The sequence below is a fragment of the Oryctolagus cuniculus genome, chromosome X (assembly GCF_051225735.1).
Source record: "Oryctolagus cuniculus isolate XC-2025 breed Fujian yellow rabbit chromosome X, ASM5122573v1, whole genome shotgun sequence".
NCBI lineage: Eukaryota > Metazoa > Chordata > Mammalia > Lagomorpha > Leporidae > Oryctolagus > Oryctolagus cuniculus.
This window is the reverse complement of record NC_142888.1, coordinates 22,950,812-22,976,405: the sequence shown is the minus strand read 5'-3', so window position 1 is coordinate 22,976,405 and position 25,594 is coordinate 22,950,812. Positions and strand designations below refer to the sequence as shown.

The 25,594-nt window shown below is 38.8% G+C and overlaps 1 protein-coding gene across 8 annotated transcripts in view; it reads right to left on the bottom strand.

Annotated features, from left to right (window-relative positions):
- Positions 1-25,594, bottom strand: part of PRRG1 (proline rich and Gla domain 1) — a 112,572-nt gene that overhangs the window by 56,622 nt on the left and 30,356 nt on the right. For 7 of the 8 annotated variants that reach the window (XR_011385350.2, XM_017349917.4, XM_070066527.2 and 4 more), the window contains one exon: positions 6,245-6,295. Coding sequence is in view for 4 of the 8 variants with exons in the window: in XM_017349917.4 (XP_017205406.1) it covers positions 6,245-6,254 (10 nt within the window). In the remaining 4 variants the exon portion in view is untranslated. Of the gene's footprint in view, positions 1-6,244; positions 6,296-10,188; positions 10,278-25,594 lie in introns of all 8 variants that reach the window. The other variant, XM_089324957.1, reaches the window with a different exon arrangement.

The window sequence follows — 25,594 nt, the reverse complement described above, 5'->3', positions numbered from 1 at the left end:
TTTGAAGTGATGAAAATATTTTACATGGTTGAACAACACTGCAATGTCCTAAAGTCTACTGAACTGTACTTTAAAATGATCAAGTCTATATTGTATGAATTTTTTAAAGATTTGTTTATTCATTTTAAAGTCAGAGTTACACAGAGAGAGGAGAGGCAGAGAGAGAGAGAGAGAGAGAGAGAGTCTTCCATCTGCTGGTTCACTCCCCAGTTGGTCGCAATGGCTGGAGCTGCGCCAATCCAAATCCAAAGCCAGGAGCCAGGAGCCTCCTCTGGGTCTCCCACATGGGTGCAGGGGCCCAAGGACTTGGGCCATCTTCCACTGCTTTCCCAGGCGGTAGCAGAGAGCTGGATAGGAAGTGGAACAGGCGGGTCTTGAACCAGCACCCATATGGGATGCCGGTGCTTCAGGCCAGGGCATTAAGCAGCTGCACCACAGCGCCACAGCGCCAGCCCCTATATTGTATGAATTTTGCTTCAATTAAAAAATGTCACTAGTTCTGAAGTTGTGAAACTGTGGGTAATCCTGTGCCTGGCTGGGAGACTGCCTGCCTAGCCCATGCAGGAGGTTAAGAGGGCATGACACACCATACCCCCCAGGAAAAACCCTGGCTGAGGACTCAGCACACTGAGGCCCACATATGACCTGACTGTTGGCAGGCAGCATGGGCCCCAGGCACATTTCCCCCACCCCCACTTACTGTTGATGGGCCTTGTAATTGTCAACTAGGTAAATAGCTCCCAGGTGTGGCCCAGGCCCAAAAGACCACCTGGAAGGCTATATTAGGCTACGCGACCTTCAAACTGATTGGAGAAGCATAGCGCTGGCTTTATCCTATAGGATTAGTGTTGCTACCCTGAGCTAGCTACTCCCCTTTGTCTGCACCATAAAAGCTTGTGTGTAACTGCTAATGCACGGACATGTTCGCTGAAACTGTCTCTGGTGATTCTTGTCGAAAAACGCCATTGCCCCACCATCCTGACAGTGTGGGCCTCACAGAACAAGCCCACATGAAAACATTCTAAACTTATTGTGCGAAAGGTTACTTTTTTTTCTTAAGTAAGTAAAAGGGAGAGAGGATTGCATCAATGAAAGCATGAAGCACTATGACTTTTTTAAAAAAAGTAGCCTGACCCTTAAATAGCCCATTTTTCTGGCAGGAAAGCCTTTCCAGGGAAAAATGATAACAGTTATCAGTCCCTGGCAGATCTGTATTATTGTTATAAAATTATCAAGAGGAGAGTTTTTGATACATTTGTGACATCATCTACACTACAGAAGCATGAATATGTCACCACAATAAAGAGACTCTCAGATCTATTATAGGCCAGAAAATCAAATAATTAATTGACTTTAAATATATGCCTTCACTTGAACTATAAAGCAAAGAGCTGCAAAATAATATTAGGCACTACATTATAAGACTGTCAGTTTACAAAGCTTGTCAGCCTGAAAGTTCATTCTGTGTATGAAAATATGGAGCTGTATGCCCAGAGTTAGTTTAGAACTGGCATTAACTGAAAAGTACTTCAGTGGTGACTCAAAGAACTTGGGAATTTACTGTGGTAGCTATAAACCATCTTTCCTTCCACTAAGCCTTGATCAGCAAAGGGACATGGCTGGGTTCTTTGGACTAAAGGAGCCAATCACATCCAAGAATCTGAAGCAATCATGCAGCTATTTTCAAATAAGAAAAAAAAGACTGTAACTGGCAGCAGTGACATTGTTTCCAAATAACACGACATATACTCATTTATACCAAAACATCAAAACATGCTAGCATTAGGTACGGAATGTGAAGATGGGAACTAACTTTTCAGATTAAGGCTTTATAGACATAAGACAAGTAAGAGAGAATTCCAAGCACTAAATACTGGAAAATAAGAAACAGAATAAATGGCAAGTTATCATCACATTTTATTCTAATTCTTCTCCACTTATAAGACCTGCATGCTTGCAATCATTAAGTTATTCCAAATATTTTGTTTTCTATACAACAAAGAAAATTTAATTATTTTGAGACTCAAGGCTATTATTGCTATTTTGTAAAGGATGGGTAGAGCATCTTGCGGTTTGCTGTTATGAGATGGAAGTGCTATTCCTCAGTAAAGATGGAAAAATTAGCCATCAATGACTGCATATTAAGCTGCTACCACAAATTGCTGCTTTTGCACTTAGAAGATGCAATACCATAAGTGTATTCCAAGATAGAGAAAATTAGGTGGGAAGCAGATATAGTTAAAGAAATCAAATTCTGCTTCAACATTGTAATAAAACAACAATCCCAGAATTTCTCTAGCAAGAACACTCCCAAGAAGTCGCTTTTGGGTACTTACTGGAAGTGCTCAGCCTTGTATCATTTTGTCATGAATATATCAGTAGCTCAGGAGAAGAATGAAAAGGTGGAATAAAGCTTTAATTTCCACTTAAGATGATTAAAGATACTCTAACATTATGCAAAGAATATACTGTGAGCATTTACCCATTTCTAAAATCCTCACTTTACCTTTCTTGTGAAAATGTTAATTCTTTACTAGAATTTTAGACATAATTTTAGTTATATAAGTTTTTCTTTTTTGTTCCAGCATCTCACCTACTCATCTCATACTATTCTGGTATTCCATGTGCGTGTATTATATTCTTTGCATCAGAAAAGCCACAAAGATAAGCACCTGCCAGTCGAAAGGGGTGACTTTCACACAGGCCACGTAAACAGCATCAGGCCCTTTACTTTGGCTACCTTCCCCCTTGTGGGTTGTACAGAGTGAGCCTCAGAATTAAATTTTCTTGTTATCTGCTATGGTTACTGCCATTCAGTGTTGCTGCCTTTTCAATTACTGCAGCCGTGGACCTCTGCTGTTCCAAGAATATTTTTAATAGAATTTGAGTGAGCAATAGTCAGACAGTAAGAGACAGAGACAGAGACAGAGATCTCCCATTCTCTGGTTCACTCAAAATGCCTGGAACAGCAGGGACTAGGACAGGCTAGGGTAGAAGCCGGGAGCTGAAAACTCAACCCAGATCTTCTGTAGGTGGCATAAACCCAATTATTTGAGCTGCCACCACTGTCTCCCAGAGTCTGCATTAAGAGGAAGCTGGAGTCAGGAGCCGGAGCCAAGAATTGGACCCAGGTACTCTGATGTGGGATGCAGGCATCCAAACCTCCAGGCTAAATGCGATGCTCTTTTAGAATCTTTATTATTTGAAGCACTACAGTATCTGATACCCATGTGTTTCTGTTGTTCCCTTGAACAGTGATGGAGACTGAGCCATTTCCTTTAACCTATCTGTCCAGTCCCCTAGGAAACATATAAACATCATCATAGATCTTAAGAAACTAATTTCACCCATATCTGTCTCAGCAGCAGATATTAATTTCTAATTAACTCTACATACTACTCACAATGATGTGATATTCAGAACATGCTTTATTATAAGAAAATAAAAACTGGATATGACATAAGAAGACCTAGTTATGCATTCTGGCTCTCCATTTATAGGCTCTGAACTATGTATAAGACTTCCTCTTATAAGCCTCAGCTTTATAACACTTGTATATAAAATGAGGATAATAATCCCTATGTACGTTGTAGGGTGTCTTACCACTCAAATAAGATAATGCAGAGGAAATATCTGTGAGTTATAAAGTGCTATGCAGGCACTTGTTAATATCAAAATAATTACAAAATCTTGCGTCCAAAATATTAAGCCCTAGCTATGAATTAATATATAGCAAATGAAATTTCAATGTCATACACTATAGACACTGGTGGTGGCATAATAAGGAATTAAGTATGTAAGTCTGTTCTTATCCTCCCCTTCTGTTAAGACTTAGATTTTATGGATAGCCTTTCATGTCATATAAAATAAAGGATCGTACTTTAAACATATATTCACAAATAATTTTTTCATTCAATAACAAAGAATACTAAAAGAGATTCATTTCAATTTTTTTTTTTTTTTTTGACAGGCAGAGTGGACAGTGAGAGAGAGAGACAGAGAGAAAGGTCTTCCTTTTGCCGTTGGTTCACCCTCCAATGGCCGCCGCGGCCAGCGCGCTGCGGCCGGCGCACCGCGCTGATCCGATGGCAGGAGCCAGGAGCCAGGTGCTTTTCCTGGTCTCCCATGGGGTGCAGGGCCCAAGCACCTGGGCCATCCTCCACTGCACTCCCTGGCCACAGCAGAGGGCTGGCCTGGAAGAGGGGCAACCGGGACAGAATCCGGCGCCCCGACCGGGACTAGAACCCGGTGTGCCGGCGCCGCAAGGCGGAGGATTAGCCTAGTGAGATTCATTTCAATTTTAATTCAATTTTATATTTTCACCTACACTGAACAGCTACATAGCTGTGTTCCCTGTTTTCATGGATCCTTAATTCATTTAACAAGGTCAACGACATAGTTTTATATTTTAATTTGTGTACCTTTGTATGATAAATTGAGCTACATTTGTGAAAACTGTCAAATCCGGTCAAACCTTCATTGTACATCACCAGAAATAAGAAAGATGAGCACACAGTAGTATTTTTTCAGGAGTCATGTTGGTAATTAACAAATGTAATCAGGCAAACTAGGCACAGCTTGCCAGAATAAAGGATAGTCTCTGAGATTCAGGACGCTACTGATGCTTTTAAACTGGCCAACACAATCCAAATGCTGCTGTCACAGGCTTCCCTATTGGTCAAAGCAACAAAGCAGCACTCTTTGAAGCACTCTCCTAATCTCATCTCCAGGTTGGAAACATGCCCTCTCTGCAAATTACATTACCATGCCCTGTTCTTTAACAAGAACTCTATTAATTGCCTGATCATTTGAACAAATACTTGCTGAGAAATCTTTTAAAGTAAGTACTTAATGATTCTTTGCTAGAGACTGAAGATCAGAATGAAAAGAAAAAGAGGAAACAAGAATGGAATGCCTTGTCTCAGTACAATTATCTTTTCCATATGGCTATCATGATATCTGAGAACCAGAACATTCTCCAAACGTGCCAGAAGCCTTTGGAATTGAATGAAGACCAAACCACAATGTGCTACTCTGGAAGCTTCCATTGACAGCTGACTTGGAAGCAGTGCGATAGCATGGATTAGTCCCAAAATTTGGACTAGTTGTTTTTTTAAATTTTTGTTTACTTTTAAAGTTTCTGAGATTTTCACGATTTGTAAAGGTTTGGATAAAAAGAGAATCCCTAAGAATCATTAATTTCCTACCTACAGAGTCCCCAAAATGGTGAGGTAAGCACAGTGCAACATAAGGAGAAACTCTTAGTTACTTGCATGACCCTAGTCCCAGCATTAATGCCGACAGAAGTATCACCAAATAACATCATTATAACTCCTGAAAGAACCAATAACTATACATTTACCCAATAAAGATGGCAATGAGCAGAAGTTACCATTTTATTCCATTATACTCCACAGTTCTCAATGCACTTTCACACATACTTTTAATCACAACTTCTTGGGACTAGAAGTGCAGAATGTATTAATCCCACCTCACAGATGAACAAACAAGTTTAGGGGGAGGCTCAAAGATTTGATCAAGGTAGCAGCAGAACTCGAATTCAGGCCTTCTGACTGGGTCCAGTACTCTTTGCACTATACTAAATAACACCAAGTCTTCTTCTGAGGTCCTTTATAGCACTTTGACTTTATGATCTACTTTGATCAGAACTATTTATGAAGTCACAGTGGTGCCTTATTAATATTGACAATGAAATTACCTTAAGTTTGTCTACTGTCTATTGACTACAAATAGCCTTATGAGAAATCAAAAATAAACACAATTCATCTAATGGTTCTAAATGTTGAGCTTTAACATTTTAAGGGAAAACAAAACCATTTACAAATCAATTCAGCAATTTTTCTTACTACTATCATTGGTTGCATAGTAGAATCATTGTCTTGTTTGTGTATGCTACTATCAACAAAATTTAGCAACCATCAGAAGCATATGTATAACTGTGCTAAAGTTGTAAAGAAACTGGGATTCAGGCAGATCCATATAGTATCAAGTTTGAGCTATCTCTCCCTAAAACACCAAAAGAAAATAGAATACCAGTAAGCAACACGGGATACGTTGGTCTTTCTCTGCAAAGTCCCACTCCAGACAAAAATTTTCTAACATTGACGAGACATACAATTTATATGTCCAAAAAATACATTGAGTTAGTTAAACATTTAACTTCCTGTCTACAGCGGATTAAATATATGTAGAGAGTCAAAATTGAAAAAGAATAGAAACTTACCCCTCCCCATGTTTTCTTGTGGTCTCTGGCACGTCCCTGGCTGATGATTCCCTGTACAAAAAAAAAGAGCACATACACACAATCAGATTCACAGTGGCTGAGTCACTACATCAGATAAGCTGCAATACGCTGATGCGGTCAATGTGAGCATTTCACTTCAGTGCATTCCAATCCTGCTCCCTTACAGAAATGTTGTCTCCATCACAGACAGATATCTAATCTCAGAGGACAGAAACACTATTCTGGAAGCATGGACTTTCTGTCATCTTTGACCTTCTTTATCTGGTATTAGTTTCTGCCCTTGCCAAATAAAATCATAAATTGGTCACACGCTTATCTGTTAAGAAAGCAGTGATATCAACAAAAAAAATGGTGGACAAAAATACCAAAGGGCCTAGTGTTAATAACCAGGCTGGCATGTTATTAGTTTACCTGTCCATATATTCGCTGCAATATCTTTCTGTGACAAATCCAATACCCTCAACAGTGTAACATTTTCCTGAATAGTGTCAAACAGCAGTACCTCTAATCAAATTATCCCTGAGGCAAAACAGCCCACAGTTTTTCCTTTAAACAGTATGAATCAATGTCCATGAACTACCAACAACAGAAACTTCAGGGAAAACAAAAACAAAAACAAAAAAAAAAGCCACGTATTGCAATTGCACAGAGAAAGTATTCACAGGAGAATAGCAATTCTGGTTTTAAAAGCCTCCTCCCGTAACACCAGCATCCCATGTGCACACCAGTTTGAGTCCCGGCTGCTCTACTTCTGATCCAGCTCCCTGCTAATGTGCCTGGGCAGCAGTGGAAAGTGACACAAGTGCTTGGGCCTGTCACCCATGTGGGAGACTCAGATGAAGCTCCTGGCTCCTGGCTTGGGCCTGGCCTAGCCCTGGCCATTTCAGCAATTTGGGAAGTGAACCAACATATGTAAGATCTCTCTCTCAGCCTTTCAAATAAATGAATGAATGAATGAATGAATGGTATAGCATTTGCATGTAACCTATGCACATCCTCCTGCATACTTAAAATCATCTCTAGTGGCTGGTGGTGCAGGTTCCTGTCTAACAGCTCTTCTTCTGAGCAAGTTCCCTGCTAAAGGCCTGGGAAAAGCAGAGGAGATGGCCCAAGTGCTTGGGCCCCTGCCACTCATGTGGGAGAATCAGCAGAAGCTCCTGGCTCCTGGCTCCCTGGCCGTTTCGGCCACTTTAGGAGTGAACCAAGGGATGAAAGACCTCTCTCTCTCTCTCTCTCTACTTCTCTATTTCTCTCTCTTGGTAAATCTGCCTCTCTCTGTGTAATTCTGAATTTCAAATAAATAAGTTTTTAAAAATTATCTCTAGATTACTTACAATACCTAATACAGTGTAAATGCTATGTAAATAATTGTTCGACTATTTAGGGAATAATGACAAAAAGAGAAAGCCTGTCTTTGTCCACTACAGACATAATCTTTCGTTTTCTAGTATTTCCAGCCTGTGGTTGGTTGAATCTGTGGATGTGAAATCAGCAGATACAGAGGGCCAACTGTACACAAAAACTGATTCATACTATAACACTTCATTTCCTTATAAAGTTCAGTTATAGAGATACCAAACATGTATTACTCACTGTCATGTTCCCAGTCTGGAGTTAAGCACCTGAGAGGTAAAGCTACAAGATATCATCTATCAATCCATAAAGCAATTAATAACCTACATGAAGTTAAACAGAGACTGCTGAGGAATAAATATCGAACACTGAGATCTGTGTGACACTGGACAAATCATTTTCTACCTCAAATTTTTTACTAAAGGAGGGGTTAAACTATATGAGTATTTCCCAAATTACTATCCACAGAATGCCAAAAGGTGTGTTTTTCAAAAATATCTTATCAAATGAAATGTAGGAAAAGTTGATTTAAGGTTAAACAATTTTTTTTTAATTACAAGACTTTTCGGAACCTTTGAAACGCCAATGAGCAATGTGACAAAAGCACAGTCTCAACATGCTTGTCTGCGTAGTTTGTTTTGAAAGTAATCAGTGTTTCTCCGGGACCCTATTCTTTGAAGGTCATTTGGGAAACTAGAGGAAATAACTTCTAAAACCTCTTACAGCTTTGGAATTCTATTGTTTTCTAATAAGCTACTAACTATATGAACCCAAATTAACATAAAGTGAATTAAGAAAGAAGTCAAAGAGGCTAGATTCTCAGAGAATTTTGGAACTGAAAATAACTTTACTTATTTATTTCTAAAGATTTATTTATTTATTTATTTATTTGAAAAGCAGAGTTACAGGGAGAAAGAGAGGGAGAGACAGCCAGAGAGAGAGAGATCTTCCATCTACTGGTTCACTTCCCAAATGGCTGAAATGGTGGGAGCTAGACCATTCTGAAGCCAGGAGCCAGGAGCTTCTTCTGGGTCTCTTACATGCATATGGGGCCCAAGAACTTAAGCTATCTTCCATTGTGTTCCCAGGCACAGTAGTAGAGAACTAGATCAGAAGTAGAGCAGCTGGGACTCAAACCGGCGCCCATATGGGATGCTGGCTCCTCAGGCAGCAGCTTCACCTGCTACACCACAGCGCTGGCCCCTGAACTTTATTTTTTTAAATATATATTATTAACTTGCAAGGCACAGCCTCAGACAACAGGCAGAGACAGACAGCAAGAGTGACAACAAGAGAGCAAACTTCCATGTCCTTGTTCACTCCCCCAAAATGGCTGCAACAAAGAAGGCTGGGTCAGGCCAAAACCAGGAGCCAAGAACTCCATCCTGGTCTCTCACATGGGTGGCAAGGGCCCAAGCAATGGGTTATAATCATCTGCTGCCTTCCCAGATGACTTAGCAGGGAGCTGGATCAGAAGTGGAATCCTAGGACTCAAACCGTCACACTGACATGGGGTGCAGGCATTGCAAGCATTGGCTTAACTTGTTGCACCAAAATGCTGGCCCCTGAAATGAACTTGAAAAATCATTTAATTTCTCATCATCCTACCTTTTCTGAAAGTAGCAGACAGCTCTCAAAAACATCTTACACAGAACATTAATATATAAAATGGGTTAGGGCAGAACTCTGGGTTTGAATTGGGGTAGAGGTCTGCCTGTTCCATGCAGTGGACTTTCTCTGTGAGGCAGCCTGGATATACCTTATGAGAAACCTAGCACCATAGGAATTAGGGCTTGAAATCCAATGACCCCTGACCTATCAGAGGAAGCAATTCTGAGAAGGCTTTAGGAAAGACTGAACTCTTACATATACTCACAGGAAGTTCCTTCACTTTTCTCAAGCATCACCTTAAGTTTAACTGTAACCCCACATAAGATAAATAAAATGATCATTATGTAAATAGAATCATAAAATTTTTCTCACTCCAGAAAAAATCCTAAGAGAGTTAGATATTAAATTATAATCAATGTACAAATGAGAAGTGACAAAAAAATTCAGCAGAAAATGATATGGCTAAATTTGGATGTCAAGACGGTACCTCTGGCCAGCAGAAGGCAGAGGATATTTGAGGGATGGGAGTAACTTGATCAGGGACAGTGATATCAGAGATGCTAGCTAAATCTGGCAGGACGTCTTGTATTTTATTTCTGTTTATTCTTTAATATTTAATAAAGTCCTTCTGAAAAGAATCAAGTCCATTTTAGTTGTGTTGGGGGAACCACAAAGGAAAGGGCTGTCTGTGAAGCAGGAGCCAGCGTTTGGAAAGAGGAATTGCGTCCCCAGAGGTCAGCATGGTGGAGAAAAGAGCCACTCTTGGAGGCAGCTATTTTCCACAGGAAGATGAAACCAAGGAGGCAAAAATCAATACCACCTGTCAGCCACCGCGCCTGGCCTTAAACCTCCAAGATCAGAATCTTGTTTTAAAGAAGAATTTTCCTTACAGAGATGTGAAGTTCAAGGCCTGCTTCCCATATCACTCCAAACTTCAAACTCCCCCACTCCCAGGTTACCTCCCTGTTTTGTCTTCTGTTGTCTTGGTTTAGGCTCCTCTTTTCACTTTGATTGCCTGCTGCTTTCTCTAGTCTCTTCTTTCCAACAGCTGGCGAGTGAGTGAGTGAGTGATTGTGCGTGTATGAGGGAGAGAGAGAGAGATTTTATACATCTCTAAGCAGGAATGTTCCTCAATCTTGATTCTCAGCCAGGTCCCTATCCCAAACTAAACATTACATCTAAAGTAATCACAACACACTTAAGAACAACAAAGCAGCTTTTAGCTAGACATTAGGAAAGTTGAATAAAATAATCACTGTTCCATGGATTTATCCAGCCTAGCATTAAGCATCCTCTACAAGCAGATTCCACCTTCCTTAAGACTGTACTTCAGAGACTGGCATTGTGGCATAGCAGGTTGGGTCATTACCTTCAACACCAGCATCCCATACTGGCACTGGTTCGTGCCCTGGCTGCTCCACTTCAACCCAGCTCCCTGCTAGTCTTCCTGGGAAAGCAGCAGAGGATGGCCCCAAGTGCTTGGGCCCCTGCACCCACATGGGAGACCTGGAAGAAGCTTCTGGCTTTGGCCCATCATGGCCCTGGCCATTGCAGCCATTTAGGGAGTGAACATCCATTCCCCACCCCCATCTCTCTGTAGCTCTATCTTTCAAATAAATAATTAAAGCTTCAGAAAGAGATTACACTCCAGCCAAACTGACCTCCATACTCATCCCCCAAATATTCTTTGAATTGTTCCAATTCTATGACTCCACTCACTTCTTCTGCTATTTTGGCTCCTACAAAAACTCTGTTTACCTTACAATATCAACACTGAAGCATTACCTGAGCAGGAAATAATATATTTTTTCCTTTGAAGTCTCATATAATATACACATAATAGGTAGCTTAAGGTGCTACCTCATAGAGATATTTATCATATAATATCTATTAGCCTATCTAATTCTCAAAGGGTAAGTAACTTGCCTTGATCTGTGTCCAGTCCATGAAGGGCATGAGTCATTCCCAGTGAGGGTTCTAGTGGTCTACATGAACCAGACTTAGGAGAAGCTCTTATGCCAAACACGTTTAAGCACCGTGCTGGCTTAAGTTTCCCTTAATATAATTTTTTTGACAGCCAGAGTTAGTGAGAGAGAGAGAGAGACAGAGAGAAAGGTCTTCCTTTTTTCATTGGTTCACCCCCCAAGTGGCCCCTATGGCCGGCATGCTGCAGCCGGCACGCTGTGCCGATCCGAAGCCAGGAGCCAGGTGCTTCCTCCTGGTCTCCCATGAGGATGCAGGGTCCAAGAACCTGGCCCATCCTCCACTACCCTCCTGGGCCAAAGCAGAGAGCTGGACTGGAAGAGGAGCAACCAGGACAGAATTCGGCGCCCCAACTGGGACTAGAACCCTGAGTGCCAGCGCCGCAGGTGGAGGATTAGCCTAGTGAGCTGCGGCGCCAACCAGTTTCCCTTAATATAAATCAATGTTCCATGTTTGCATATCTCTTTAATCAATTTTTTTTGCTAAATACATTTATTGCTTACATTTACTTAATGGTTCTTTCAATTAAATCACTTGTTACTTCAGTATACACTTTACCTTTGTTCTATAAAATGCAAAATCATGGGTTCAATGTGTTACATATTTTACATATTTTTTTAATGCATATAACATGCTAACTACTAAGATTCTGGAATTTTTCCAGGTTGCACCTAGATATGCAAAGTACGTTGAAAGCAGGGCACTTTGTGGAACACTGTTCATTCCTATCTTCAGTCAATCCAAAAATAATTAGTGAGTGTCTTTTACTTGCCAGGGACTGCTCTGTTCTTCAGGGCAGCGGTTCTCAACTGTGGACAATTTCCCTCACATGGGACATTTGGCATTGTCTACAGATATTTTTGTTTATCCTGACTGGGGAGGGTGCTACTAGAATCTGGTGTGTTGAAGCCCAAGATAGTCCTAAATATCCTACAATGTACAGAGCAGTTTCCCACAACAGAGAATTATCTAGTCCAAAATGTCAATACTCTCAAGGTTCGGAAATCCTACTATATACCAACAACTGCAAACAAGAGAGACAGATTCTCTGCTTTGATGGAGCCTACAACCCAGTGACAGAACGTTACAGATGATACTCTCTTTCAGAATAACAGGTGAGATTCTGCAGTCTAAAGTTCTCAGGATATCTTCTCTGTGTACATTTCTTATATAGAGAGTTATGCTGGCACTAAGTAGATTTCTAGTACCATGACCTATTTTTATTGTGACTTAGGCTTTTTTTTTTTAATTTCTGGTGGGCTCATATAATTTATAAATAACTTGAAAATGCAGAAATATATTGTTCAGTACAGTACTTAAGTAGAGCATGCTAACATTATTAAGAGCCAAGTGTCACTAAAACTACCCAAGAACTAAAATATAAACAGACACATGTATCCCAAACTACAGGTCAAGTGTTATAAAAGTGGACCCTATAGTTTAGATAGAGATCCAGAACAACCTTATATCAATGTCCTGGGAGCTACTATCATTTCAGTTCAGCAAATACCAAACAAAATACCATTGTGCAACACTCAGTGGTTTGAACGCTGATTGAATAATTACCATGGAATAACATACTGGGCAAAGTGTAGGCTTCTTCACATATTACTTATTTAGTGAACTAAAACTTTCTGAATTTTGGTACAATAACAATACAGCCTGCATCATACTTTGTCTTCTTTTTGGCAAGTATATCTTTTTTTGAGAACTACATTTTTTTTCTGTTTATTTTTCAGTCTCTGAATTTTTACTATAGTTTGTTTTAATTGTACCTGTTTAAGGTATACAATAGAGTGTTTTGATATACTTAATAGATACACAGATGGTGATTAGAGTTAAGCATAGCGTTTAAAATTATTTTTAATTGACACAATAATTATACATATTTCTAAAGTATAGTGTGCTATTTTAATACATGCTTGCAATGTGTAATTATCAAATCAGGGTAATTAGCATATTTATCATCTCAAATATTTACCATTTATTTATGTTATGAATATTCAAAATCCTTTCTTGTAACTATTTTGAAATATATAATAAGTTATTGTTAACCATAGTTAATCCACTGTACCATAGAACAGTATAACTCATTCCTCCTATCTAACTAGACATTTGGTACCTAATCACTAACCTCTATCTCCTTCTCTTCCCTCCCATTCTTAGACTCTGGTAACCATTATTCTACTCTCTACTTCTGTGAGATCAATTTAATTTAGCTTCTCCATCTGAGAGAGAACAGGCAGTATTTGTCTTTCTGTGAAGCATGACTGCTTAAGTAATAACAGGTTGTACACATCCTGATGAGTTCTAACAATAGGTCAGAGCATGGGCTTTGCCACCACACATTCCTGGTTTTGAGGTCTGGCCTGCCAATTACTAGCTCTGTGACCTTGGGCAAATTATTTAACTTCTTTAAGCCTTGGCTTCTTCAACCATTAATGACAGTCCTAATCTCATAGGCTTTGAGGTAGGATTAAAAGAGATCAGTTAAAATAGTCCTTGATAATAGTAAGCAGGACCTGTGAGAATGATAAGAAAGACTTCAGTTGTTCATTCCATTCCCAAATGTCTTGGTTCAATTTAGTTCTTGTGGTTTATTTTCTAATTGATAAATCAGGTTCAATACAGTAAGTAGAACTATTGAATGCTTGAGACAGAGGGTAGTATAATATATACTTTGTGAGCTGAATTTTTAAATTAAAATTTGATTTTTTAAAATTATAAGTTATACAAGTTTCATGTATTTCATATATACAGGTTTAGGAACATAAAGATAGTTCCCACCCTACCTTCCCTCCTGCCCATACTCCAACCCTTCTTCAATGTTTTAGTTTAAGCTTTAGTGTTTAAGTTTGGCATGCATCGGGCCGGTGCCGTGGCTCACTAGACTAATCCTCTGCCTAGCGGCGCCGGCACACTGGGTTCTAGTCCCAGTCAGAGCGCCAGATTCTGTCCCGGTTGCCCCTCTTCCAGGCTAGCTCTCTGCTGTGGCCAGGGAGTGCAGTGGAGGATGGCCCAAGTGCTTGGGCCCTGCACCCCATGGGAGACCAGGAAAAGCACCTGGCTCCTGCCATCGGATCAGCGTGGTGCGCCGGCCGCAGCGCGCTGGCCGCGGCGGCCATTGGAGGGTGAACCAACGGCAAAGGAAGACCTTTCTCTCTGTCTCTCCCTCTCACTGTCCACTCTGCCTGTCAAAAAAAAAAAAAAAAAAGTTTGGCATGCATAACCCAAACCAAGTTCTTTAAAAGCTTCCCTTACCATTTCTGAGGTCTGTTAAGTGTGCTTGTCTCTCTTTTCTCAGCCTTTCTTTTGACAATGATAACCTGGAAACTCCTATTTCTGGTAGTTATACTTCTTCTGGTAATCCTCTGAGAGTCAATTACATCTAGCTCGTTATTAGTTTTGAAATATTGCAGGCTACATTCTAGTTCGTAGAGAAGCACTCCGATGCTGACTTGACTTTTCAGCCACATGGCTCTCTTGAGCCTGGTTAGAGAGGTAAATCACTTCACCATCCTATATAGTGCCTGAATGCACCATTACATTAACCTCTGGCCACCCTACTTGAGTCAATACCAGTCCTAGTGTCCTGCTCTTCCCCAGGCTCCAAGGTCTTTCTGATTTAAGGAGGAAAGGGTCTCATGGCCCTGTGGCTTACGCTAGAGGAGATGAGGTGCTCCCTAGAGCCCATTCCCACGCTGTGGTGTCCCTTAAAGCTACAGATGTCTTCAGCTGCCTGAGGGCTCTTCTGTAAGTGAAAAGTTTATTACACTAAGCATCTGAGAGCTTTACCTTCTGTACCTTTCCCACTTCTACATCCTTCGAATAACAAAAATTAAATCTGAATTCATCATATATCTATTGTAATAAGGCTGTTTCACTCATGTTATCTTACCAGTACTTGCGCTAGCCCTGTAAGGTAGGTATAATAATAGCGACTGATAGATGATAAAACTAAATTTCAGAAAATCAACTTACTCATGTTCACACAGTTAGTATGAAGGAGCATTCTATGATTTTTAACTTGTCAATGTATTGACATAAAAATGCTAACATTAAAACTCTACAACTTTTCAAACACACCAGTATAATTGGTATACAGATGAAGATTCACATCCAGGATTTTTTAACCTCAGGTTTCTTTTTTTTTAACATTTTATTTTTGTCAGTTTATTTTTTTAACTTTTATTTAATAAATATAAATTTCCAAAGTACAACTTTTGGATTACATAAGCTATCCCCCCGCCATAACCTCCCTCCCACTGGCAACTCTCCCATCTCCCGCTCCTTCTCCCATTCCATTTACATCAAGATTCATTTTCAATTAGCTTCATATACAGAAGATCAATTTAGTATGTACTAAGTAACCTGGGGTTTCTTACACCAAGTCCAGTGCTCTATCATTCATTCATATGTGTGTGTGTGTGTGTGTGTGTGTAGTCATTCAACTAATATTTACTGATGGCTTATTACATTTTAGTAATTTTGCAAAAATACTGTGGAGCTAACAGCAAATAAGACAGATATGATTCTGCCCTAATAGAGCTGAGTGTCTATTTTTAACGCAAATAAAGGAACTTAAGGTTTTAGAGGAATTCTTAAAAGTTCAAGGAAGAGAGAAGGTTGGAACAGTTAAGTCATATAAGGCTTTACTGGCTGAATGTAGAGGAAAACCACTGAGCAATACCCCTATGTTCATAAAACAACCTACTGCCTAGAAGCTTGCTTAATTCCCCAGTTACTTTGACTTTTAAATACTTCCTATGGGCCATTCAGTTCATCAGGTCCATGATCTCAAATATATAAAAACAATAACTGATATAAAAGCTTGATATATGAATACATGTGATATATATAAATATTATTCATTAATATAATTATTTATAAAATTAATAGATTATAAATGTAAATACATTAGAAAATACTTTTAAAAATTAACATGTAACACATAAATATTTACACATGCTATTCCCCACCAGGCAGCAATACAAAATGCTGTCAAACATTGCTAAATTTGGAGGATATTTACCTCCTAGAATCTGTAGAACAAGGCTAGGCAAGTCATGCAAATAAAGAAAGGACACTTTGTTTCAGTGCACAGTCATTTGCAAGTCTGTGTATAGTAAGATGAAACAAATTTATCACAGTCACCTTTTAAATTCAACAGATGCACACTACTCAAGTATACACTGTGTGTCTACTATATGTGTAAGTGCCAAAGGATATAGAAGGAAACAAATCAGACAAAAATCTCTGCCCTAATGAAAGTTACAATCTCCAGGGAAAGACATAACAAACCTGTACCTGTTTATTTAAACAAGCAAAATGTATAGTGTTTTCATGATTAGTGGGTAGATAGTGGTGCATACCAAGAAGAAAATGAAATGAAGTAGAAAAGGAAAGGATAGGAATTATTAAAATAATGATTATTGGTTTAAGGCAAGTGCCTCTGTTTTGTTTTGATTTTTCTCTTAAAAATTGTCTTTTACTAGCTTTACTAATAATAGCAGTTTTTCAGCAGACTTTTCCTGGGTTCAGAGGCTTTCTACAAAAGGCCAGAAAGGCTTTGAGGACCGTATGTTTTCTGTTGCAAATTCCCGATTCTGCAGTCATACCACTAAAATAAGCACAGAAAAGAATTTATGTGTGGCTTTTTAAATTATCCTTTATTTATGCACACTAAAATTTGAATTTTACATAATCTTTATGTGTCATGAATTATTCTTTCAAATGTTTTAAACCATTTAAAAATGTAAAAACTATTCTTGGTTTAGAGCCATAGAAAAACAGGCAGCAGGCCATTAACTGCTAATCCCTGATGCAGATAACCAAATGGTTAACTGAATTCTTTATAAATTTTTATAAATCAAAAAGTCAAAATAATTAAGAAAGACTAGCATAAGTATTATTGAAATACAAAGATCCAATACCACCAATAACAGTTACAAATTTTTCTAATAACTTTCAAGTGACACATTAATTTTATATGACAGTGGTACTTATATTTCTGGTACAAAATAAAGTATTAAAGATAATGGTATAACCACCTAAATAAATCATGCTAAGTCTTACAACACCTCAGTGGATAAAAAGAAGTCACTGCAAACTACATCAAACAACCTAGATGCCCTATAAAGCATTTGATGAACTCAACTGTGTTCTCTAAGTTTATTTCATCCACAGTGATGTTTCAATTATCACTTCCATTCCAATAAGACACAAATTTATATATGCAGCCTTGACTTTTCTACCAAATTCCACAATTCCAAATGCCTCACAGAAATCCATACATGGATATGTTGTTATCACTTGAAATATCAAAGATCTAAGCCAAATATGTTTTCTACCACATCTATCTTTTGCTTCTCTACATTCCATAATTACATTAATGCTACCTGCATTATCTAAGTGTTGTGCAATGACACTTTAAGATGTTAAATAGTATATCAACATATCACTAAAGTTTTGCTTCTCCCAAGAATTCACTTTTTTCCTTCTCTACCTTTCCTCTCTACTTTTTTCCCTCACCTAGCATCTCCCCCACAAGTAGCTAAGCCATTCTGTGTTCAGTGCTTCAAATTAAATCAAGCTTAGGTCAGAAAAAGAAAAAAAATTAAGTTTTTCTGTCTTCTAAGGCACTTGGGGAAATGAGAGATGTTCTATCAAGCATAAAATGATTTAAAGAAATAGTTGAGAAGAGGGTTCCCCTCTAATCTGACTTACCCATACTTTCCTCCTTTGGGATGAAGGAAAAAGTCACTGGGACTTGGGATAAAGGGCTAGGCCAGCAGGAAACAAATGGATTCAAACTAAAGGGCCATTTGTGAATGAAGTGTGAATGAAGGGGGAGGGGGAGGGGAAGGAAGGTGGGCATTTGTCTAGCAGTCAAGACACAGGTTAGGATGCCCATGTCCCACATCAGAGTACACATTGAGTTGGATCCCCAGTTTTGGCTCCCAATTCCAGCTTCCTGCTAATGCAGATCCTGGGAGGCAGTAGTGATGACCCAGGTAGTTGTGTTCCTGCCACCCTTGTGGGAGACCTAGATCGTCTTCCAAGCTCCCTGCTTTGGCCTCCCAGGATGTTGCAGGCATTTGGGGAGTGAACCAGTAAATGAGGTGCCCGACTGTCTCTCTCTCTCTCTCTGCACAAATCCTAAGTATATACCTTACTGAATTTTCACAAAATAAGCACACTCTAATTAACCCAAATCAAGACACTGAACAAAACATTACTAGCACCTCAGAAGCCCTCCTCCCATCCTCTCCAATCACTACCTTTCAACAAGGGTAGCCAGCAAACCTGATTTCCTTATTTTTTTTTTAAGATTTATTTACTTATTTGAAAGGCAGAGTTACAGAGAGGCAGAGCATATCCTCATTTACACATTCATTCTACTAGTGATGGATATTTTGGTTGTTTTAAGTTTAGATTTATTACAAATAGTGTTGTACACATTCTTATACATGTCTTTTGATGAACCTGTATATCTGTTTCTGTTGGGTATATGGCTAGAAGTGAAATTACTGAAACCCAAGTATACATATACTCAGGTCTACTCTGCAACTAAACAGATTCCCAATGTAGTTGCACCAATTTATATTTCCAGTAACAAACAAGAGTTTGCTTTGTAGTCTATCAGAATTTTGGTATTGTCCCTTTTCTGCTTGCTATTCTGCTGGGGAAGTAGTGTGCAGTGTGCATTTTTCTGATGAATGAGAAAGTTGAACACCATTTGGTATGTTAATTGGACCTTTGAACATCTTTGTGAAGTGCTTGCTTCAAGTCTTTTGTCCATTTAAGCAGGTGTTACCTTTGAGATCAGCAAAAGGTCATAATTTTCTAAACAAATGAGTTCTCTGTGGTATTGTAAAAATATCTTTGAGCAAATATATTTGAGCAAGAGAACAGCCATTAAAAAAAAAAGAAAGAACTAATTTAGAACTAATAGGAATGTGGTTTGGTGCCATATCTAATTCCAGAAATGTTCTGAACAGAAAAAATAAGAAAAACATTAAGGTAGAAGGAACCTTAAAGTAGACAATAGATGAAAAAGGGAGAGGGCATTATGAAAACAATGCATGTGGGCAATATTTGCTTCTTTTTGGTAGGTGGGAAGCAAAACACACACAGGAAATAGCTTGAGAATCACATTAGTCTTAGTTACTGTTCAGAAAGTTTATTCTGAGGAAAAGAAGCATGGATGGGCACTGCCCCTATTATATAGTGCTATATTATTCAGGGCAGTTCTGTGCTTGTAGTCAAAACAGTGAATATTCTGAAAATGAAAAAATCTGTCACCTATAAGTGTGGTCCATTACATCACAGTTCTTAAGAGAGGAAAAATGGTCATTTGTATATATCCTTGAATAGCCAATATACATATCCTAACCTTCCTTTAACCTCACAAGCCTACATTAGGTCTTTTTTTTTATGAGTTACCAGAATGTCCTGTGGCATTGGCTGCTTATTTTTAGTTTACTGATTAAATTTTAATGATTCTTCAGACAGCAGAACAATCAGTTAAAGAAAGTTGATACTGCTAGACAAGATCAATGCTTAATGGATATCATGTATAAATGAAAAAGTAGAAGAATAAACAATATGGTTTTGGTTGTATTATCTTAGGCATACCACAGCACAGAATTTTAGCATTAAATATAAAAAATTGGCATTTTAAATGTAAACACATAAGTTCAGATATTCCAATATTTTTAAATAAGTAAGGTCAAATATACAAAATAACTTTAAGAGCTCAACATATACAACTCAACCAGAAAGAAATATCTTCTCACATTTTAAATTCCCACACTGTCCTACTTGGTATGTATGTCACAAAAAATGACATTGAAAAATCATTGCAAATAGCACATGAGACAAATTTGATATGCCTCTGAGGCTTCCAAAGGAAAGAGTTCTTTCTGTGGCATATAATACTGTTGCATCACTAATAAATCATGTCACTGCAGTGAATATGTTTAAGGATATAACATTACAGCTACTGGGAGAACCAAAATTTAATGGTTTGACACAATTAAGACTGCATATTTTTGCAGAGTGAAGTTTTTTTTCAGAGATTTATTTTACTATTTATTTGAAAGGCAGGATTAGAGAGATATGAGAAAGAGAGACAGAGAGAGTTCTTCCATCTGCTGGTTCACTCCACAAATGGTCATAATAGCAGGGGCTGGGCCAGGCCAAAGCGAGGAGCTCAGAACTCCATCTGGATCTCCCACACGGGTGGCAGAGGCCCTAGTACTTGGGCTATCTTCCACCGTTTTCCCAGGCACATTAGCAGGCAGTTGGATTGGAAGTGGAGCAGCTGGGACTTGAATCAGTGTTCATGTGGGATGCTGGCATTACAGGGTGGCCCCAGGATTAAGCTCTAAAACAATTACACCTTCAATAAAGATTATTTTTGAGTAAAGGTTCATTTATTTTTTGTAAAAAAAATGTATTTATCTAAAAGGCAGACACACACACACACACACACACACATACACACACACATCAACAAGAAAGATCTCTGATCTGCTGCTTCATTTCCCAAATGCCTACAAAAGCCAGGGCTGGGCCAGGGCCCAAATTTGAAGCCAAGAATGCAATCCAGGTCTTCCACATGGGTGTAAAGGACCCAATTACATCAGCCAGACCACTGCTCCTCGAGGTCTTCATTAGCAGGAAGCTAGAGTTAGGAGTTGGAGGCAGGAATTGAACTTAGGACTCCAATGTGGGACATAGGTGTTTTAATCACTAGGCCAAACACCTGTTTCTCAGGTCCGTTTCTTGTAAGAATCTTCAAAAAATTCTTAAAGGAAATTCGTTTCAAGAAAAAAAAGGAACTGAAAATGCTGCATAAGAATAAGAATTACATCCTATAAATATGTAAGTGTGCGTTTGCTTGTAAAGTAAAATTAAAAGGCTCTTGCAGAATTAGTTTTTTAAATTTTACTTGAAAAAGAGACAGACTGAGGGAGACTTTCCATCTATCAACTCATGCCCCAAATGCCTGCAACAGACAGGGCTGGACCAGGCTGTAACAGAGCCTAGAACTCAATCTGGGTCTCCCACATGACTCGCAGGGAGCCAAATATTGGAGCCATCACCTGCTGCCTCCCAGGGTATACATTAGTAGAAAGTTAGAATAAGAAGCAGGGCCAAGACTGGAACCTAGTCATTCCAATATGGAACGTGGGTGTCCCAAGGGCCATTTTAATCACCATGTCCACCATCCATCCCACACTTGTGTGTATGTGCAAACACGAAGAGTGTTATTCAACAGTGAGGGAACAAATATACATTTACCCATGAGTGTGAGCTGGCCTAAACAGAGAACTAGACTTTTTATCCTTTGAAAACTAATAACTTCTCCTGCAGAAGCAGCCCAGACAAAACAACAAGGATGGATTCGTGAGACAAGCTGAGGTTTTTGGATTACACTAACCACATAGGGGAAAATATCTAAATATGATGGAGAAATGCCAGGCTTGAATTGTCTGTTGCTTTCATTTTTATTTTTATATTCCTCTGATCAGTCTAATTGAACCAAAGAGCTGCTATGACTTCCCAGACAAAAGCAGAAGAGAAATGAAACATAGGTCCTGGAGAATCCACAAACTAGAAAATGAGATAAATTACATTTGACTAGAAATCACCAATTTCCAAAGGGAGATTTAATTTCATAATGACATCTTATTTTGTTTATAGTTGGCATGAATTATGTATATCTTGCTTATATATATATGCTATATCCTCATGCTCAACACTATACTTGACATAGTAAAAATGCTAAATTTATTAAATAAAAAGATATTTTAACAAATTTTGCTAATATGGTATTATATTTTGTGATCTACTTTTTTCACCTATACATATAAGACTCTCTCTATGAAATTAAACACTTCAAAAACATGAATCTTAATGGCTGAATTATATTCATGTATCATAATTTAACCATTCCCTAAATATTTTGCAATTAGGAAATAAACCTTGCTACATCCACATATTTAAAATGTAGCCATTTTTTTAGTATTTTTTTCTTTTTTTTTAACTTTTATTTAGTAAATATAAATTTCCAAAGTACAGTTTATGGATTACAATGGCTTTCTCCCCCCTATAACTTCCCTCCCACTCGCACTCCTCGCATCTCCCGCTCCCTCTCCCATTCCATTCACATCAAGATTCATTTTCAATTATCTTTATATACAGAAGATTGATTTAGTATATATCAAGTAAAGATTCCATCAGTTTGCACCCACATAGAAACACAGAGTGTAAAATACTGTTTCAGTACTAGTTATAGCATTACTTCACATTGGACAACACATTAAGGACAGATCCCACATGAGGAGTAAGTACACAGTGACTCCTGTTGTTGACTTAACAATTTGACACTCTGGTTTATGGCATCAGTAATCTCCCTAGGCTCTAGTCATGAGTTGCCAAGGAGGCTATGGAAGCCATTTGAGTTTGCTGACTTTGATCTTATTCACACAGGGTCTTAGTCAAAGTGGAAGTTCCCTCCTCCCTTCAGAGAAAGGTACCTCCTTCTTTGATGGCCCCATTCTTTCCACTGGGATCTCACTCACAGAGATCTTTCATTTAGGTCTTCTTTTTTTTTTTTTTCTCAGAGTGTCTTGGCTTTCCATGCCTAAAATACTCTCATGGGCTCTTCAGCCAGATCCGAATGCCTTAAGAACTGATTCTGAGGCCAGAGTGCTATAAAATGTAGCCATTAATAATTACTTTTTTGCTGTCATAATACAGCAAAGTATATATTTAAAATATAAATTGTTATTCTCATTTCTGATTATTTCTTTGGGACAGATGAATGTGAGAACCTGGATTTTGACATCTGGAGATAGAGCAAGGTTATTAGTAAAAGTTCACACATATGTAAATTAATTCCATCATTTCGCTTCTTAACAACTAGCAGAAACAGATTATAAAAACTGGAGTTTTCCCTTGGGGAATTAGAGAGGGTCTGGCCATGAAGAGTTGGATCACAGAGGGTGGGTGGGAGACAATTGATCCTGCTCAGGCAATATTATACAGGGTCAATCTGTTCTGCTCCTTTATTAGTTATGAGATATTTCTGGGAATCTGCCTATTCTCCTAGAAAAGGCTTCCTAGGAGAAAAACACACAGACTTGGGAAGGCCTGAGAAGGAAGGGCCAAATATAATCTGTACACACCATGGGGGATTCATTTCAAGGGTTACTGAATGCATATGATCAGTTGCTGCTTTACCTCTCAAAATTATCTTATCTAAAAGCTAAGTTGTTACATATTTCTGGATATCACTTGATTAGTAGAGTATCACTAAATCATGATAAAAGATGGAAAAGTATGCCAAATCAACATATTAGAAACATAATATTTCAGACCAAATTCGCATTATTTTCTCATATTCTAACTTGTTCTGGAAAGTATTAAGGATGATTTCTTTGAAATTATATAATAGAAGATAAAGTATAAAAGTAAAAAGCATTTAAGGAAAACACGACAAAGGGAAAAAGAGAGAACAGAAAAGACAAAGATAGGACTCAGGATTGTATACACCAAGTTTTCTGAAGTGTTCTGCAACTTTGATCAAAAAAGAAACAAACCGCCTATTAGCCAATGCCAAGAAATCCAAATTAGTTACATGAGCCATGGTGTCCCTAAGATGAAAACAAACCAGCTGTCCAGAAGCTTCACTACTCATGATTTTGAGATTAGAGAGAAAAATTATCCATTGTGTCCTCAAAAGAATAAATGTTAATGAACAACATCTTCAGCATGCATAATACTATATTTTATAGTATCATTTCTTACAGCTTTTTTCTTATAAGTAGACCACTGGCAAAATAGCACAGAGCAGTATATTCTATATTTGTATATTTAGAAATGACTTCCTAAAACATCCCAGACACAATCAAAAACACACCCAGTATAATGTTATGCCAAAATGCACCTGGCTGATCCAGACCAGTGTCTGAAAGCCATTCTATAAACAAAACCTAAAAGATCTGACTCACTCTACTGTCCTTTCTGAAAGAAGATAGAGAAAGAGAGAGGGAGGGTGGGAGGGAGAAGGGAGGGAGGGAGGAAGAAAGAAAGAGGAAAAAAACGTTCTGAAAGAAATACTGATAAGGGGGCCAGTGCTATGGGCAGTGGGTTAACACCCTGGCCTGCAGCACTGGCATCCCATACGGGCGCCGGTTTGAGACCCGGCTGCTCCACTTCACATCCAGCTCTCTGCTATGGCCTGGAAAAGCAGTAGAAGATTGCCCCAAGTCCTGGGGTCCCTGCACCCATGTGGGAGACCTGGAAGAAGCTGCTGGCTCCGGATCGGCGCGGCTCTGGCCGTTGTGGCTAATTGAAGAGCGAACCATCGGATGGAGGACTTCTCTCTCTCTCTGCCTCTCCTCTCTCTGTGTAACTCTGACTTTCAAATAAATAAATAAATCTTAAAAAAAAAAAGAAAAAAGAAAGAAACGCTGATAAGTAACCTTATAGGCCAAGGCCAAGAGTATTCAGAATAGCATTCTACTCTAAATAATTACAGGCAAAGGATTATATATAGTTCACTTGGGGGTATCCTTGGGTCTTTAGTAATTACTATTTGAGGGACAGTGCCAGTTCTAGTACTGGCTGCTCCTCTTCCGATCTTTCGATCCAGCTCTCTGCTATGGCCTGGGAAAGCAGTGGAGGATGGCCCAAGTTCTTGGGCCCCAGCACCCACTGTGGGAGATGGGAAGAGGCTCCTGGCTCCTGGCTTCAGACTGCACCCATCTGGGGAGTGAAACCAGCGGATGAAAGATCTTTGTCTCTCCCTGTCTGTAACTCTACCTCTCAAATAAATAAATAAATAATCTTTAAAAAATAAAAAAAAAAGATTTACTATTCACCAGAAGCAGACTGCCAAGCTTGCCAAGATTGACAAAGTTTTGTCAAACTGATTTACTGAATTAGTATGGCCCAAACAAAGCCGGATGTTTGTGATTATATCGTTATAATTAAAAAGTAACTCCAAATTCCAATACTAGAGTTCAACTGTCTGGGCATAATGTAATTAAGGTTTTGGTCTGAATTACTGGTCACTTTAGTACTTCATTTTCAAGTGGGTTCAAAGTCCTTTGTAAACTCTTTCCCCCAGTTACATACCTTTTCATCAGAGATGAAGTGAGGGAACAGTGGGTACAAGAAGGGGTTCCATCAGTTTTTTTAGTTCCCCCAACTCTGCATCACTAAGAACATTTATAACATTTTACCTGATCTGCACATTTAGAATCTTGTGAATCCAGAAAGGTAAATAACAGCATTATCATTGCAAATAAAGAAACTGAGACTTGGCTTGCTCTGAGCCACCTCCTAAGTCCGATTCTTACTACAGTG